At 37.6% G+C, this 18,569-nt stretch overlaps 1 protein-coding gene across 1 annotated transcript in view; it reads left to right on the forward strand.

Moving 5' to 3' along the window:
- Nucleotides 1-18,569, forward strand: part of ABCG1 (ATP binding cassette subfamily G member 1) — a 106,563-nt gene that overhangs the window by 26,668 nt on the left and 61,326 nt on the right. Inside the window, exon 3 of the mRNA XM_069065680.1 lies at nt 14,588-14,705. Within this exon, the coding sequence (XP_068921781.1) occupies nt 14,588-14,705 (118 nt within the window). The remainder of the gene's footprint in view (nt 1-14,587; nt 14,706-18,569) is intronic.

Below are 18,569 nucleotides of genomic sequence, written 5' to 3' on the forward strand. Positions count from 1 at the left end.
CTTACTGTTTCCTTATTTCCCTGATAAGTCAGTTCCAAGATGTGAATATTAGATGAAGTAAAGATTAGTTAATAATTTGATTTCAAGATGTTTCCTAGTGACATTTATTATATCTTTAAAAAAAATAAAACTTTTTTTGTCTGTGGCACTGGTCTCTAAGCAAAATACATTTAGTATTTTCTTCTTCTCGTGAAAAGAATTTCTACTAGTTTTGTTTTATTACAACTTTGCTTATGTACCTGGAACCTTTTGAAGGGACCTAGAGTTGAAATTTATTCATACCTGGAGGAGGTAGAGAACATGGTTCTTTAGAGGTTTGGTTTTACTAGTTCTTTTGGGCATAATTTTGGTGTGTTGTGGAAAACAATATAGTGTAATAACGTTGTTTCATGTTTTAAGTTAATTACTGGATCAAATGAAAACGATAGGCATTTTTATTATAGGCTTCAATTTGGGAGTCCTATGTTTTTAGGGGTGGTTTAAAACTAATTTTCTATAATCTTAAAGTAGTATTGTTAGAGAATATATAATTCTTAAGTATAAAAGTACAACTAGGTGTCAGTGATAGAGCACTGGCCTTTGGAGTCAGGAAGACCTGACTTCAAATCCAGCCTCAGTTACTCACAAGTTTAACACTGTTTGCTTCAGTTTCCTCATCTGCAAAATGATGTGGAGAAGGAAATGACAAACTACTCCAGTATCTTTGCCAAGAAAACCCCAAATGGAGTCTTGAAGAGTTGGGAATGCCTGAACAAAAACAACAATCTTAAGTATAAAATCACTAGACTGAAATTGAAATATAAGAGTGTAAACTTTCTGTGATGGTAGACCTAATGCCATAATAATAACTTGCATTTGTGGAACACTTTAAGTTTTACAAAGTCATTTCCTTATAAGAACCCTATGAGAAGAACCCTATGAGTGTCATGTGGATAGCGTGCTAGGTTTGTAGCTGTTGTTTACAGACCTCCAGGAAATGTCCCTTCCTTCCTGGATGAGTTCAGTACCTGCCTCACAATCTTTCCTTCTTCATGCCCCTGTGCTTATACCAGGGGATTTCAACATACATACTAATACTCCTCAAATACCCTAACCACTCCATTGCTTGACTTAATCTCTTCCTATGACCTACTCCTCTACCCCAGTTCAGCTGCACCCCAATAAAGATGATTATCCCCTTAATCACCTACAAATGTACCATCTCTAAGTTCAAGAACCCTGAAATTCCTTTGTTTAACCAAAGTCTATTGAATTTTGACCGCTTCTTCTGTCTTCCCATACCAAAGAAGGAGAAGAATAAGATACTCTTCATCTGTACTTCCTCAACCCCTTAGTTCTCTCCAAGGCCATCCCCCTGCACTAGTAACTCTTCTTTCTTCCCATCTTAAGCACTTGGTGAACCAGTTCAACTCTACAGTGTCCTCTTCTCTTGTGTCCCTAACACCATATCATATTGCCAATTGTGCCTTGTCAAGTCTCATCCTTGAATCACTGCCACCATTTGCTACCTGTTTTTCTATACATGGTATTGGATAAAAGTGGAAAAAAATCATATAACTCTTTTGACTAGGTCTACAGCAAATTTATCTTACACAACTGCAACTTGGTCCTCTCACTCCTGTTAGGCAATCTTCATCTTTCTATACCTCCCTGATCGACTCACTAGCCCAGTCTCCACAGCAACTCTTACAAACCTTTTCATCCTCACTATGGCTCCTCCTTTCCCCCACTTTCTCAACTAAGAAACTTGCCTCATATTTTACAGAAAAAAAAGTGAGGCTCTTCTCCTCTCTTCCTCATCTCCTATCACTAACCTGCCTTCTGTCACTTGTCTCCTTCTTCAGCCCAGTCTCACATGATAAAGTGGTCTTACTCCTTATCAATGCTAATTCTCCTACCTTTTCAAGTGGTACCATTACATCTCATCTCCTTCAACAAATTGCCTCCTCTATCATCCTCACTCTGACTTATTTTCAATCTCTCCCTCTCTACTAGTTTCTTTCTCACTGCCTACAAACATGCCCATGTCTCCATCATTCTCAGAAAAACCCCTCCCTTAGTCTTTTCATCCCCACCATCACCCCATAACATTTCTCCTCTTTGTAGCTAAACTTGAAAAGGTGATTCATAATAGGTGCCTCTAGTTTTTCTTCTGGTGTTCTTTTCTTAATCCTTTACAATATGATTGCTGATATCATTCTATGAAATTTGCTCTCTCTAGTTACTAATGATCTCCTAGTTGCCAAATTCAATGGTCTTTTCTCAGTTTTCTTTTTTCTTGACCTCTTTCAGCCTTTGACACTGGTGATCAGTTTTTCTCTTTGATTCTCTCTTCAGTTTTTTGAGATACTATTCTCTCCTGGTTTTCCTTCTACCTCTCTGACAGTACCTCCTCTGTATACTTTGCTGGATCCTCCTCCAGATCACATTCTCTAATCTCAGGTAACCCTTAGGATTCTATCCTGGGCTCTGTTCTCTTCTCTCTATATACTGCTTCACTTGGTGGTCTCATTAGCTCCTGGATCCTCAAAATCTACCTTTCTTGTCCCAATCTCTATGCTGACCTCTAACCTCACATCTCTAGATGTCCAGTAGATATCTGAAGCTCAGTATGTACAAAACAAAACTCAAAATCCCCCTAACCTTCCTTATGACTGTAGAGGATAGTACTACCTTCCCAGTCCCTCAGGGTCACAACCTAGTAGTCATTCTGGACTCCTCACTGTATCACACCCCACATATCCTAACTGTTTCCAAGACCTGCAAATTTCAAGCTCTGTAACATCTTGCACATTTGCTCCCTTCTCTCCTCTGATGCTGCCGCCACTCTAGTACAGGCCCTCATTACCTCATGCCTTGATTACTACAATAGCTTGGTGGGTCTGTCAGCCACTTTCCCCACTCTAATCCATTCTCCTTTTAGCTGCTAAAGTGATTTTCCTAAATCACAAGTCTAATCATGTCACAACCCTCACCCCACTCCTCCCCACTCAATAAACTCCATTGGTTTCCTATTGCCTGCAGGAGCAAATACAAAATACTGTTTGACATTCAAAGCCCTTCATAACTTAGCACCCACCTACTATTCTAGTCATCTTAAACCTAAAAGTGCAGGTCTTACTCTGTGATCCAGTGACACTGGTCTCCTAGATGTTCCATGCACAAAACACTCTTAGCTTCAGGCATTATCTCTGGCTGTACCACAGGCCTGGAACACTCTTCCTCCTACAATCTGACTGGTGCCTTCCCTGGATTTCTTTAGGTCCCAACTAAAATCCCACCTCATACGAGAAACTTTGCTAAAACCCTCTTCACTCCAGTGCATTCCCTTCACTAATTATTTCCTCTTTGTCCTATATCTATTTGCTTTATGTATATTTTCATATTGTCTCCCCCATTCGATTATAAACTCTTTGAGGGCAGGGACTCTCTTTTGCCTCTTTTTATATCCCCAGTGCTTAGCTCAGTCCATGGCATCTAGGAGGCACTTGTTAAATGTTTATTGAATTGAAGTGAATTGAATTTGAATGCTAAGGAAATTTGGAGTGTATAAGTTTATTGCTGATATTGGTTTGTCGTCTATTTCTTTCAGCATAATATGCTTTCTTTGTTTATATCTTTTTAATTTTGAAATTTATTTATTTATTTGTTTTGCTTTGCCAGATAGCATGACAGCAACTCCTGCTTTTTTGGATTCACTTGAAGCACAGTAAATCCTTCCTGCCCCACTCTCCAACTCCCAAGTTTTATTTTGTGCGTGTCTTTGTTTTCTAAACTTGTTTCTTGCAAGTAGCAGGTTGTAGGGTTTTATTTTCTTATCCAGCCTCTTGTTTTCATTTTATTAGATTGTTTAATACAGGGGTGGCTAGGTGGCACAGTGAATAGAGCACTGGCCCTGGAGTAAGGAAGACCTGAGTTCAAGTCCAGTCTTAGACACTTAACACAAAAGTAGCCAGGTGACCTTGGGCAAGTCACTTAACACCAATTGCCCCTGCAAAAAAAAGCAAAAAAAAAAGTTTGTTTAATACATTCACATTTAAAGATATCTCAAATTTTTTTCAAGTTATTTTCCTTCTCTTCTACTATAAAAACAGTTTTCTATTTCTCTCTTGATTTTATCAAGTTATATATTTTTCTTCCCCTTCTTTTTTCTCTCTCAGTCAAGTAGATTCTTCATTCCTCTCTTCCCTTTTAACTAATCTTTTTCATTAATTTTTAAAATTTCATTTTTGTGCCCTTTTCCCAAAAAGGATTTCTTTCACTCTCTTTATTATCTATCTTCTCTTTCTATTCACTCTAGACTTTTATTCCTGATTCATGACCCCTATTATTATCTCATCTCTCTCTTTTCTCTCTATTCCTCATCTACTTGTCTTGTCCACCTGGCACTCCAGGTGTGGCTCCAAGAAACTGTAGTGTGCACAGTGGCCGCACCCTAGTAAAACTATCTCAGAGTGTGGGCTAAACCAGGCTGAGGGTATCTGACAGGCCTCAGACCTGTTGGTGAGTTAGAAGATGTCTACCTCCAAGCATGTGAAGACTTCACCTTGGCAGAATAGGTGGATGAAAACAATTTGTTCCAGTGGTCATGAAGGCAGCTGAAGCAGGCATTATGGAATGCTTAGAACTTGGTCAGAAATCAAAGATGTCAAGGTCATCCACTTCATCCTAGGCCAAAACTAGTTGTCTTTTCTTTTGTCTTGCTGTTGGACTTTGATGACTCTGTAAGAGGGAATGAGTCTGATATCTGTGCAACTCTGACCCATGTAAGTCCAATTAACATGTGGGTCTAGACAGTGCCCTGTGATATCATTGATACTCTTCAAAAATGAAGGACAAGCAACAACAACAACCCCTGGGATCATACTCCAAAGAAACCATTGATAAGAAAAAGTCCTTATAAACACCAAAATATTTGTAGTATCAGTTTTTGTGGCAAGAAGTAGATGCCCATCAATTAGGGAATTGTTAAACAAATTGTGGTGCATAAATATAGTAGAATAGTTTTTTGTGCTGTAAGATATTGCATTTGATGAATATAGAGAAACATGGAAAGATCTATGTGAACTGATGCTGAGCCAAGAAAATGATATATACAATAACTACAACAATGATGTCAGTGGAAAGAGCAACTACACACACATACACACAATCAAAATGAATGTTGTAAAATTATACAGAACACATATGACTCAAAATTTAAAAAAATAGAAGACACTCCCAACCCATTTTTTTGGAAAACATGGAAAGTCCACAAATATAGTATACTGAGTTCTTTAATGTACTGATAGGCTATGTTCATTTTCCCCTCTTCTTTTCTGTTTGTTTTTTTTTAAATACTATTAGTTTTATGGATGGGTCTTAGAATGGGATGAAATATTGGGGGAAACTATCTTTAGATATACATAAATATATATACATATATCAATAAAAATGTATTTTATTTTTAAAGAAAGTATCCTTTTTAGATGAAAGCAAACTCCTGACTAGTCTCTGCTATATGGCCCCATACCACTCACCCTGGACCTGTACTACTTGATGTACAACACTGACAAAGTAAGGAACATCCGTAGAGATGGCCATGATGACTTTGTTCAACTCTCTGTAATCCGCCATAAGCTTCCAGGTTCCATCTGCCTTACATACAGCTAACAATGAGTTGTTGAAAGAGGAGCTGATAAAATGAAGTATTCCAGCTTCCTCTATTACCAGAGAAGAGATATCTGTTACTCCCCTGAGGCACTGTTATTGTATAATGTTAACTACATGTGATGGTTTGGGTAACAGGGTGGGTTTCCAATTAGCCCTACCTATAATAACATACCTAGAGGTCCTAAAAAGGCCTGAGGAGATACTAAACCCTAAATACCCTTTCCCTTCTTCTAAATGATCAGAATAGGGCAGAGACTTTAGGGGATGGATACCTTAGACTTAGATGGGGCTGAAGAGCTCCTACTTCCTTGGTGGTTATTTTCCCTGTACAGATTTGGTAGCACTCCTCTGAACATGGATTTGGGGAAAAACACAAGTGATTTCATTTTGTCCTATATTTGCCATTATTATTATTTTTTGTCCTTTTGAATGATGCCTCTTTAGCAGTTATAGAATGTCTTCTTCGGTATCTTCCTTTCTACATGCAGAAGGAATGTAAAAGGAATGTAAATTTTGATGCTGAAAACTTTGTTTTTGTTTTTGACTAGGTAAAGAAGTCATTTTCTGCCTCTTTTCTCATCTATCCTTAATCACTGAATGGGCTTGCCTCAGTCAAACTGGGACCAGTTTAAAGACCTTAGCTTAAGAAGCCTAAGGTCTCCCCAGGGCCATCTCCAGTTGTCCTGATCTATATTTTGTCTCTATACTCAGAGGAGAAAGTGAGGCTAGTGACCTTGGAGGTGTTTTTTGTGTGTTTTTTTGGGGGGGAGGGGCCTGACCTTGGAGGCTGTCTCTCAGCCTGACCTCTCAGGTTCTCAGTCTGGTTTGGTTATGTTGGAGAACATGGACCTGGATGCAGCTTCTGAAGAATGGAGGACAAGGACAGACACCCTATCTGGAAGTATAAGCCAGATCTCTTGGTGCTAGGGAACTGGGAAAACTCCAGGTACTTTTTTGTGGGTTTTGTTTTGTTTGTTTTTTGAGGCTTACTCCCAAACCTTCCTTTATGGAGGAAGGGACTTCCAGGATCTATGCCTGTAGCTCCCAAAAACTCACCTTTGGGTTGCCTTTTACAACATTGGGAAAAATTTAGTTTCTCTGGAAAACTTAAAAAGGAAAAGTTGGTGGTTTTTTGTTTTTTGCAACACTGTTTGGCCTTAGTATCATCTAGAGGACCATGAATCATGGCCTGCTTTGGGGACTTTAAAATATAATACTCTCTTGCAGTTAGAATTACACTGTTGCAGAGAAGGAAGATAGATAGAACTTGCCTACTTAATGGCCTTCATTGAACTTTCTCAGAACAAGGTTCTCAGGAAAGATTGTAAGATGCTTGATTCTATGATCCTATCTTTTATAGCACAACAACATTCCATTCAGTTCCATACAAATTTGTTGAACCAATATTCAGTTATTGGACATCTCTTTGGATTACATTCGTCTCTTTGAATATTTTGGTGTCTAAGAGACCTTTATTTTTTACCTCCTTGAAGCATGTGTCTAATATTGGGATCTCTGGGTCAAAGCAAATGACCATTATAGTCACATACAGTTAATCCTCAACTTTTCTGGGGATAAAATTCCTGGTAAATGAAGTGAAAGTTTAAAAAAGTGAATGATGATGTATTGTACCTGAAGGCAGAAGGTTAAAAATTTCTCATCCCCTAAGGTTTATTGTAGGAGCAGGCTGGAGTTTCGGCTTCCTCCTTCCCTCTTCTTTCCTCCTTCTTCACTACTGCCACATCAGCATTAGGCCCTTTAGGGGTTTTCAACCTTCACCTTTACTTGTGACCTTTTCCCCTCCCTCTTTAGCATTTAGGACTTGAGCATTTGAATTGTTCAGATTGTTCAGGACCCTTCCCCCTTTCCCTTGCTATCAATCATCATTAAGCTCTTAGCCCTTCCCCCTTCTTCATGTTGGCATTTGCCAAATAAGGCCATGAACAGTACCCTGGTATCCTGTCCTGCCTTCCAGCCAATAGGGGATAGTGGTGGGCTTCTTTGTTATTCACCATTAGGGAAGATTTTCTTGCCAACTGAGAGCCTGCCTCCCAGCAAATGAGAGAAGGGACAGCTGAGGGGAGAGGGGCTTGACTAGGTTAGGGTATAAATTCTTGTTCTGTCTTTTGTAACACACCTCATTCTGATGGCGCATATTGGTGGAACAGAAGCCCTCTTCTCACGAGAACTGAATAAACTTCCTGTTCCTTCCTCAAGATATCTCTGACTTTTAATTTTTCTAGGTAGGGGATTTTTGGGGTCCCTGTACCTTACACATACCTATGGGAAATAGGGGGTTAGGTGCCAACAACCACCAAAAACTGTATTCTTTCACTTAAGATTTTTGAAAGTATATTTTTCTGCATATAATTCTTTATAACAAAATATTTATTCAAATGATATGTACTTTTCCTAGCAGTAACCATGAAATAACTCAATAAAATGCAGTAAGCAAAATAAAATTGGTAACATGCAAAACATTTTTTCTTGCTAATAATTTCCTAGAATTCCATGACCTTTTATGCTAACATCTCAATTAAAAAAAAAAAACTTATTTCAGGGGCAGCTGGGTTGTGATGTGAATAGAGCACCAGCCCTGGAGTCAGGAGGACCTGAATTCAAATCCAGCCTCAGACACTTAACACTTGCTAGCCATGTGACCTTGGGCAAGTTACTTAACCCCAATTGCCCTGCCTTCCCCCCTCTAAAAGAAAAAAACCCAACTTATTTCAGACAATATCCACTTTTCATAACACATGAAATCTACAGTATCTATATTGTATGGCAAATTACATTCTTGAAAGTAGAACATTTTTTAATCTGAGCCTTTCCTTCCACTGTATCAGATGGGGGTGGGAGGGTGTTGTACTATATACAATACTGCTATAAACCTATCTACCTTGACAACTCTCTGAAAACCAAGGGAGAGGTAATTGGGATTTTATTTACTGCTGTCAGAAGACATTGAGATTGGTGAGGTCTCAACATTACTTCTAATGCTCCCACACTTGGTCTCTACTGCACTTAGCCAGAAATGTGGACAGTTGCCAATGCAAAAGTGAAAATGAGGTTACTAAGAAAATCACAGGAATGCTTAAAGTAGCAAAAGTTAAACATGCAAATGTTGATTGACTGTAATTCTAAATTGCTCTTCAGGACACTTGAGCCCATTTGCATCTCTACCAAACAGTGCTTTGCCTCAGCGCCTTTGACATCTACTATTTGTATCTTTTCTTTTTTTTTTATTTGCCAATTAGATGTGTTAAAAACATAAAGTACTGGTGCTGTGAATAACTCTGATCAGGAGTGATGCATAATACTTGATGTTTATTGTAAAGGCAGTTATAAATGCCTAAGTCCAGAGATAGTGCTAGGCAATACTGATGGGAACTATCTGCCAGGATGTGCTTACGGGGATACAGAATCACCCCCACTAAGGCTACTGGATTGTGAATCCCCTTGGACAAAGTCATGTGAGCTGCCCAATTCCACTAGCAAGTCAGCCTTAGTAACCAAGTGGGCTGGTCTGCTCTACCTAAGGCTGGCTGACCAGTGGAGGAAACCATGGGTTTTTAATACAGTTCTTAGAAGGGTATAGTTATGTGCAAGGGAAGGGGTTGGAGCTTTATCTGTGGTACAGTGTGAGCTCAGATAAGAGGCCTTGGGGCCCCTTGAGCCTGTATGTATAAAACTTATGTATAGAAGGTGGAACCAGAGGGTGTTTTGAGGTTTGGGGTTTAGGAATGCTCAAGACCCCCAAAATACCAACATGCTGGGTCCTGCTGAATAAATTTGACTCAAGCCTTCTCTCAGTCAAAGTTTATTAAAGGTTAGCCATAATGGGTAGACTCTTAAGGAGCCTAAGTATTTGTGGTGCTTTTATTGACAAGCAGGCCAGAACAATCTAACACAGACTGAATCTGAGTTAGATTGTATCTGAGCACCTTCATGAAGGCAAGATGGATCTTGTATACAGAAAGACTGAGGGAGGGATCTAGGGGTGATCTAACAGTTTGGGAGGAGGGGTTTAGGGAGGATCTTTATGGGACTGAGGTCAGATTCCATGAACCAAGGGAATGGGATTTGGATGGAATCAAGGGTAGGAAACAGATCTAATAGACAATAGGGTACTAGACTAATTTAAGGGTAACAGATTTGGTCATAGATATTTTGATAGGATCAAGGGTGGGAAGTAGCTGAAGGATACCTGGAGATAACAAAAGAGGGCTTTTGGCTTATGGGGAACCCCAGATCAGGTGGGAAGATTCAAGGGGGTTCCCAGAGCCTATACGCCATTAGATGTGACTATGAAACATATGTTTCTTTAGATTAAGAAAGTTATTTTGCTAAGATGGGGGGGAGGCACATGCCTTGTGGTTAAATTCACACATAACATGGGGGACCTTTAGGAATTTCATAGATTTCACAGATGGCTGTGTAGAAACTCAAATTTGTTTTGTCTTGCATTTCTCTTATTTGTGAATTGGAGCAACCTTCCATGTGATTACTATTGATAGGAAATTCTTCTTTTGAAAATGTTAACTAATTCAACTTTATACTGAAGGCATCCCACCATTAGACCATGAGCTCCTTGAGCACCTTGACTTTGTTTTATTTTGCTTTGCTTTGTGTCCTCTGTGATTAAACAGATGCCTGATGCTTAGTTGGTATTTTATGCTTGTTGACTTTCTATCCTTGAGTATTTTGCCCCTTGTCCCCTGTCCTGTCTTTGTTCATCCTTTTCCTAATCCTAGCCATGGATTACTTCCATCATCTACCTTACATAAACAGGTGTCACACAAACATGTTTCCTGGGTCCATTACACAGTTATGTTATGCAGTCTCAGTAAAGGGGAATGACATTATTATATATTTGAATCCTTATGTATTTTGGATATCCTGGCTTTGTGAGAAAAAAAAAACTTGCTGTAAAGACTACTTTCACGATGAACTATTTCCTTTCTCATTTTAAAGCACTGATTTGTGCAAAAGTGTTTCAATTTATATAATCAAAATTATCTATTTTATATTTCATTCATTCTGAAGTTATTTTGAATGGAATTTTCATTTCTTCTTGCTGGGTTTCATTTTTAATGTGTAGAAAGGTTAATGATTTGTAGGGGGTTTATTTTGTATCTTTTTACTTTGTCAGAATTATTGTTACAATTAAATTTTTAGCAGATTCTTTGGGGTTCTCTATGTAGACTGTGATATTTTGTACAAAAATAGTTTTGTTTCCTCTTTATCTATACTAATTTTCTCAATTTCCTTTTCTCATTGCTATGGCTAGTTGAAGTTTTTATATTTCTTGATGGTTTTTTTTACCTTCCCAGCCAGTAACTGTTCTCTCTCTCTCTCTCTCTCTCTCTCTCTCTCTCTCTCTCTCTCTCTCTCTCTCTCTCTCCATAATGTGCTCAGTGTTAAAAGTCTATATTTTATGCATTCTGCTTCCATTCCGATATTCTAGTTCTCTTTACCATGCCTAGTTCCTAGTCATGGATTCTTGCCTTTTCTTTCCTTTGATTTTTCTCTTACCCTCTGAAGATGGACTTTGTTTTGCTGATGATTAATTCCTCCTAGAATATATCCTCCTTAATCCCCTATTCCCTTTCCCATTTCCTAGTTGGGTTTAATATATTCCTACACCATTCTGTTGTGTGTATATAGTCAATTCTCCCTCATCCAGTTCTCATGAAGAGGAAGTTCATGTTTAGCCCATTTCCCAACCCCTTCCTGAATGTTTATATAGTTTTCTTTTCATGTCCATGCTTAACTGATGTCAGTTCAACCCCCTTTCTCACTCTTTATTTTCTAATGTATTCTTGTTTTCCTTCTCATTTCTTTATTCTCTTTAAATCATTAAAATATAACTAAAATTTTCCCAGGCCCTCTCTATGACCTTTTAAAACAGGGTTCTGAGGAGAGCCTTGTTTCTTTTTCTCTATGTTATAAGCATTTCATCATAATAAATTCCAAGTTACTCAAATGGATTTTACTTTTCTATCTTTCTTGTGTTCACATTTCAAAGTATTCATTCATTTCTTCAACAAGACTATTTAGAAGTACTCTTTTATTAAAGGTCTATTCTTCCTCCCTTCTGTTTCTCTCCCTCCCACTCCTCTCCCCTGAGATCATACTCAAGTTTTTCTGGGTAAGTTTTTCTTAGTTGTAAAACTTTATCTTTTGGCTTCTAGAGTATCATATTTCCTTTATGACTGTCAAGTCTTGTCTAATCTTGACTCTGGATCCTTGGTACTTAGACTCTTTCTCTCTGACTGATGATAGTCATTTTTCTTCCGTCTTAAAGGTCCAGATTTTGGCTATGATGTTCTGGGAGTTTTCAATTTGTTGTTTCTTTCAGGAGGCTGCCAGTGGGATCTTCCTATTTTTCACTTTGCTCTCTGATTGTAATAGGCTTGGGCAATTTTAAATTTAATTTTTAATGCATTTTTTATTTTGAACTTAAATTCCTCCCACAATGAACATTTTCATGTGTACTGCAGAACACAAAATGCACTTTATATATGATATCATAAATCTCTATTTCATACTACTTGTTTAAAAGTATATAACAAATCCTGCATTACTTTCAAATCTGTCCACTTCTCTGTGCTTTCTTATGAATAGCTCTCTTTTCTCTTCTGTGCATAAAAAATTATGTTTCAGTGGTCCTCTTATTTGTATTGTACTCTTAATGCCCCTCAATTTTTTCTCAATTAAGAATGGGAGGGGCAAAATCCTTGTAATAAATAAGCATAATCAAGCAACATGGCAATCATATCTAACATTATATGGTTCTTTCTTTACTTAGAGTTCATCACTTTTCTGTAGGGAGTTGGGTAATATCCTTCATCAAAGACACTCTGTAAACATGGTTGGTCAAAGCATTGATAAGATTTATTAAGACCCACAAAGGTAATGTGATTTTTCTAATATAATATTATAGCTCTGATTATAGGGATTATTCTCCTGACTCAGTGGGAGTGGCAGGGAGATCTAATAAAAATAAAATTCAGAATAGCTAGTAAAAACTATTGACTATAAAGGTGTGTTTTCTGCGTTAACTAATCTTCTTTTGGAACTTTCCCTCTGGAGTCACTGAATCTGATTAACTCCATATGCAGAGCTTTGAATCCTGGCTAGTATTCTACCAATAAGAAGTAGGAAACGAACTCATAGCTCCATTATTATGCTATCATTTTGTAAGTAGAGGCTTGGACTTAGTTCTTAGCAGTTCATAGTGGTTTTATGTTCTTTCTTTCTTATACTTTTTCCTATCTCAAGTCTTAATGCTAACAGGTCTTTGTTCCCCCAGGTAGCACTCAGTCTCAGTAATGAGTCAGTATCACAGTAGTTGTTCTTTGTCTTTTATTTCTGCCCCTTATAGAATCTCTTAAACAAGACCCTAGGGACTTCTGTTCAAAATAGGACTGTGCCTGAAAAAATTGTGGAATGTAAAGAAATAGCTGTGAAATACAACTAAGGATGACTACTTTCTAGAATATGTAAAAACTTATTCTTATAAGAGGTCTTATCAGAGGTTAAAGAACCTAAGGGAAGATGTTCAGTTTTATAATTAGAAGAGATCTGGCTTCTAATATTAGAGCTAATATTTATTAATGATGTGGTCTTGGTCATCTCATTTAACCAGTCAGCTTCAGTTTCCTCATTTGTAAAATGGGAAAAATACAATACTTGTAATACCCTCCCTCACAGGATTTTTGTGAGGAAAGTGCTTTGAAAACTTTAAGTCATTGTTCAAATATGTGTTTATTATTATGATTATCTTAATTTTTCTTTCTTTGTTTTTCTGACTTTGGAATAAAAAAAATGGGAGACATTATCGGGAGAGTCTGTTACTATGTAACTGGAAAAATAATATTTTTGAGTTTCCCAAAATCTACATGTTTCTTTTTATGAAACATGTAGATATTTTTCTATTTTCTTTTGGATGGACCTCATTATACATGGGAGTTGAATATATTATTATGAATCTTGGATATTCAAGTATACTTTCTGATGTGATACTGTACTCTGTAAGGACTCTGAATCTAAAAGTTTTGCCTTTAAATTCTATGGCTTTCATTTTGACCTTTAAACAGTTTTTTCAGATTATTTATTTAACAAAATCAATACAGTCCTAGATGATGTGATCCTCTTCATCGCCTCCCTCTAATACCGTGTTTCCCCGATAATAAGACCTATCCTGAAAATAAGCCCTCCCCTTACTGTGTAAGATTCCTCTACAATAAGCCCTCCCCCCAAAATAAGCCCTATTGAGATTGCTACTGTAGTGAAGGTGATCCCCTGCGCTACACGCTACATTACGGTACCCTCTGTATGCACCTTCCCCCCCCCCCAGGTGAAATGCATGCCGCGCTCCGAGCTGCATCCAATCAGAGCTGCAGCAGTGAGTGCATCATCCTGTTCTTCCCCAGTGATTTGCTTGCAGGCGCCATTGAGAGCAGTGCCGCGGAGCAGAGCTGAGGCAGGACAACATAAGCCCTCTCCTGAAAATAAGCCCTCTGGTGTTTTTCTTTCCAAAAAAATTTAATAAGACAGTGTCTTATTATCGGGGAAACATGGGTAGTTCCTTTAAGATAGTTTTGTGTTGAAATTTCATATAAACCCAAGAAGAATTTTCTACTGGATCATGATAAATTCCTTAAAAATTAAGGGTTTTGGAGGTACTTGTATACCACTGAAATTCTACTGAGAAAAAAATAGCTTTTAAGAAATCACAGGGTCCATATTGTTGCCAAAACCATGGTGCCAGGTGGCATGAGAAGTATTGATTTTATGCCTGGAGTCAATTACTGGATTTATGTAATCTCATATGGTGTATGTCAATTTTGCTCTGTGTGCGTGTTTGCACATATGGGAGTTTAAAGTATCTATTATGTTAGATAATAAAATATTAATGTACTTTTTTCAGGATACAAGACTCTTTTGAAAGGAATTTCAGGGAAATTCAGCAGTGGAGAACTTGTTGCAATAATGGGTCCTTCTGGAGCTGGAAAATCAACGCTCATGAACATCCTGGCAGGATACAGGTGACTAAAAAGGAAAACAAGGACACAAGGGATTTACCCGGTCCATTGCAATTGCATACCTATTGCCATTAAGTGTTAAGTGAAACAGATATTGATTGAACCACCTGCTCTTCTAGGTGTTAGAGAGTTCAGGGGAAGGTGATTCCATTGTAGATTAAGAAGGTTTCAAGGAGAAATGAGAATGAACACTGGTTTTCACATCATGTCATTAGAGCAAATCCTGTCTCTGATATTTATTATATGTTTCAGGCAGTTATCTTACCTATAAAATAAAGAGGTTGGACAAGATGATCTCTAATGTGCCTTCTAATCCTAGAATCTGTGATCTTAGCCTTTGAAGAATGAGTAAAATTTATGATAAGGGCTTGGGGTTCATTTTTTGAAGATGAGAGTTACCAATGAGAGCAAAAGTAAAGAAACATTGAAAGACAAAACATGTTAGGGCTGCTAGGTAGTGCAGTGGCCCTGAAAGTCAGGAAGATTTTAGTTCAAATATGACCTTCAACACTTACTAGCCTTGTGACCCAGGACAAGTGATTTAACCTTTGATTGCCTCAGTTTTCTTAACTATAAAATCAAGATAACAAGAGCATCTATCTATCTCCTAAAGTTGTTGTGAGGTGAGATAATATTTTTAAAACACTTAACGCAGTGACTGACTTATATTATCCACTTAATAAATGCTTATTTTCTTCCTTCCTTCTTTCCTTCCTTCCTTCCTTCCTTCCTTCCTTCCTTCCTTCCTTCCTTCCTTCCTTCCTTCCTCCCTCCCTTCCTTCTTCTTCCCTTCTTTCCTCTCCCCAAATCAGTAGATAGTATAGTTTGTTTGAAACTGATGGTTTGTGTAGCTTTTATTTGTAATTTTTTAAAAATCAGATAGTGGTGCAGCTATATGGTGCAGTGAATAGAGCACTGGCTCTGGAGTCAGGAGAACTCAAGTTCAAATCCAGCCTCAGACACTTAACACTTACTAGCCATGTGACCTTGGGCAAGTCACTTAACTCCAACTGCCCTACCCTCCACCCTCCAAAAAGCAAAAACAAAAAAACAGGTCATATTAAGCATTTTGTATATCTTTAAATACTCCATCACAAGAGTAGTAGGTGGTACAATTACTAGAATGTTGGACCTGGAGTCAGGAAGACTCATCTTCCTGAGTCGAGATGTGGTCTCAGGCACCACTTAACCATGGTAATGGTAAACCACTCCAGTATCTTTGCCAAGAAAATCCCAAGTAGGGTCATTATAATTCAGACATAACTGAAAAATGACTGAACAATTATCATGGTGTCAATTTGTTAATACTATAACAAAAGATAAATAATTGGGATGAAATGTGTTGAACAAAATTAAAATATAAAATATTTACTTTCTCTGAACAACTTTGACCCAAGATTAAAAAATAACAACAAAAACCTCCTTGCTCTTCTATACTAAAATTTGAAAATATAGAAAAGACTTCAGGTTAAGTTAATTATATTTAAGGACAAAAAGAAACCAAACTGTGCCACAAACTCCAGGAACTATCTGAAAGTGACCCCAGGAATACTAATGTTTAAAGAAAACAAGGAGAAATGGTAGTAAACTTCTCTAGCTAATTCAGAGTTGCAGGGGCAATTGGTGGCTCAGTGAATAGAGCACCAGCCCTGGAGTCAGGAGGACCTGAGTTCAAAATCTGGCCTCAGACATTAAACACTGTTTGCTAGCCATGTGACCTTGGGCAAGTCACTTAACCCCAATTGCCCTGCCCTCCCCCTCCAAAAATAAAGCAAAAAAAAAAGCAGAGTTGCACTAAAACAACAGGCAGATGAAAAAGGCATGTAAAGAGGTCTCATTAGGAAGGCTAGCTCAAGCACAAGTAAATATAGTGATCATTAGAGGCAGAGAAAAGACTATGGAAGTCAGAAGAGGCAGGGAGAGTTCCCCAAAATAGACCTGAAGCCCACCAGCACTTTGAGCAAGAGGATTTGAAAGCCATGAGCTCCAGTATTCAATGACCTGGACTGTCAGAAAGAAGTGGAGACAGAACCAGTCCTCATGTATAACAGCTCAGCAGTGCCAATCTATGCAGTTCTTAGAGCACTGGGAGGGAGCTACAGTAGAAGCAAGGTCTAAGTTAGTACATGCCTGTGGGGGCTGTGCAGGAAGCCAAACACCACTTTAATGGAGTCTGTCAGGACCCCCAGCATGGAACTAGTTCCTGGTTAGTTATTATACTAGAAGATAAAGTCCAGCCTAGACCAGAACCCTCGATGGGCTAACAAAAGACAAAATACGGGGATTGTGGTAGGATTTAATACCTAATGCCAGAAATCTTATCTTTAATGGAATACTATGATTTTAAGCACTCCTAATGAAAAGACAAGAGCTGCACAGAAACTTTGAAATGCAAACAGAAAAGTCAAGAGAAACCTGTAATCACTTTGGAAGGAGTTCAACAATTATGAAGCAATTATATTCTATTTGGAGGAGAAGAGACAAATGTCCTTTCAAAATCCTAATATCTTGAAGGACCAGATAAAGAATTAGGACAAGATGTGGGGGAACTTTTTCTCTTGGGAAGATTTTAACAGAAGAAATAAAAGGGAGCAGGGAAAGGAACATATTGGAGAAGAAATGAGAAAAAATGGGAGAAATGTATCTCATAAGTGGGTTACACAAGAAAGAACATATAAACATGAAGGAAATGGAGGATTAAGCATTTTATTGCCTTATTCTTTTCTGAAAAGGATCAAGGAGGGTTGAAGACATATAGATATAGAATTTGGCATTGAAATATATTAATCTGAGCAGAGGTACAGTAGGGACAGGAGAGGAGAATGGGGTACAAGAGGAAGAGTTGGGAAAGCAATAGTCACAAATTAAATAAACTTCAATGTCTGAGGGCTGATCACAAAGGACGAGTAAAGAGGAACAAAAAAGTACAATAACCAGAAATTAAGGTATGGGTTTTGGGAAAAGAGGGTAGAAATAGAAAAGTAGGAAGAGTCTATTTCGATTATACATTGATAATGGTGATCAAATTTTCTACTACCATTCCCCTTTTTTCTTTCTGGTAAAGAGTGAGGAAGGATGGAAAAAGGAAAAATTCTAAAAGGAAAATACACAGTTAATGATCATATCAGTGAACATGAATGAGATGATGATCTTTTCTGTCAAAAGGATGAAAGTAGCAGAATGCAGCAGCACTATCTTGTTTACGACAAATGCTTTTGCTGCACAAAGCTACATATAGAGTTAAAAGAGTGGCCATCTGTCAGATGAATTTAAAAACAATAAAAGTGACAACCAAGGTCTCAAACAAAGTAACTGTAAAAATAGATAAGCAAGGAAACTATATTATTCTTAAAGGTGCTATAGGTCATGGAATAATATGAAAATGTACTATGTATACAACAACTAGCATAGTATTTAAGTACATGAAGGAAAAGTTAATTGAACTGCAGAGTGAAATAGACAGCAAAATTATAGCTAATGGGGACCTCAATGTACTCCTTTCATTCTTATATAAATTTAATGAAACAGATAAATAAGAAAGAAATTAAAGACTTGAATAGAATGTTAGTAAAGTTAGATATGGTTAAGCTTTGGTGATTACTGAATAAGAATAGACAGAAATATACATATTCAAAGCTATGCATACCACCATTACAAAAATCCACCTGTGCAGGGCATTAAAAACTCCATAAACAAATTAATCCAATATGTTTAACATATCTTTTTGCTGACTTTAATATAATAAAATGTACAATCAATAGATAGTCACTAAAAAAAGGATTCAAACTGGAGACAATAGTTTCATCTGAAATAATTGATAGATTAAAAATGAAACATAATCACACAATAGATGATTTAATTAAAGAA

Source organism: Petaurus breviceps, unplaced genomic scaffold, assembly GCF_028583685.1.
Source record: "Petaurus breviceps papuanus isolate PSGF00001 unplaced genomic scaffold, PetGlider_PUasm1.0 90700, whole genome shotgun sequence".
Classification (NCBI taxonomy): Eukaryota; Metazoa; Chordata; class Mammalia; order Diprotodontia; family Petauridae; genus Petaurus; species Petaurus breviceps.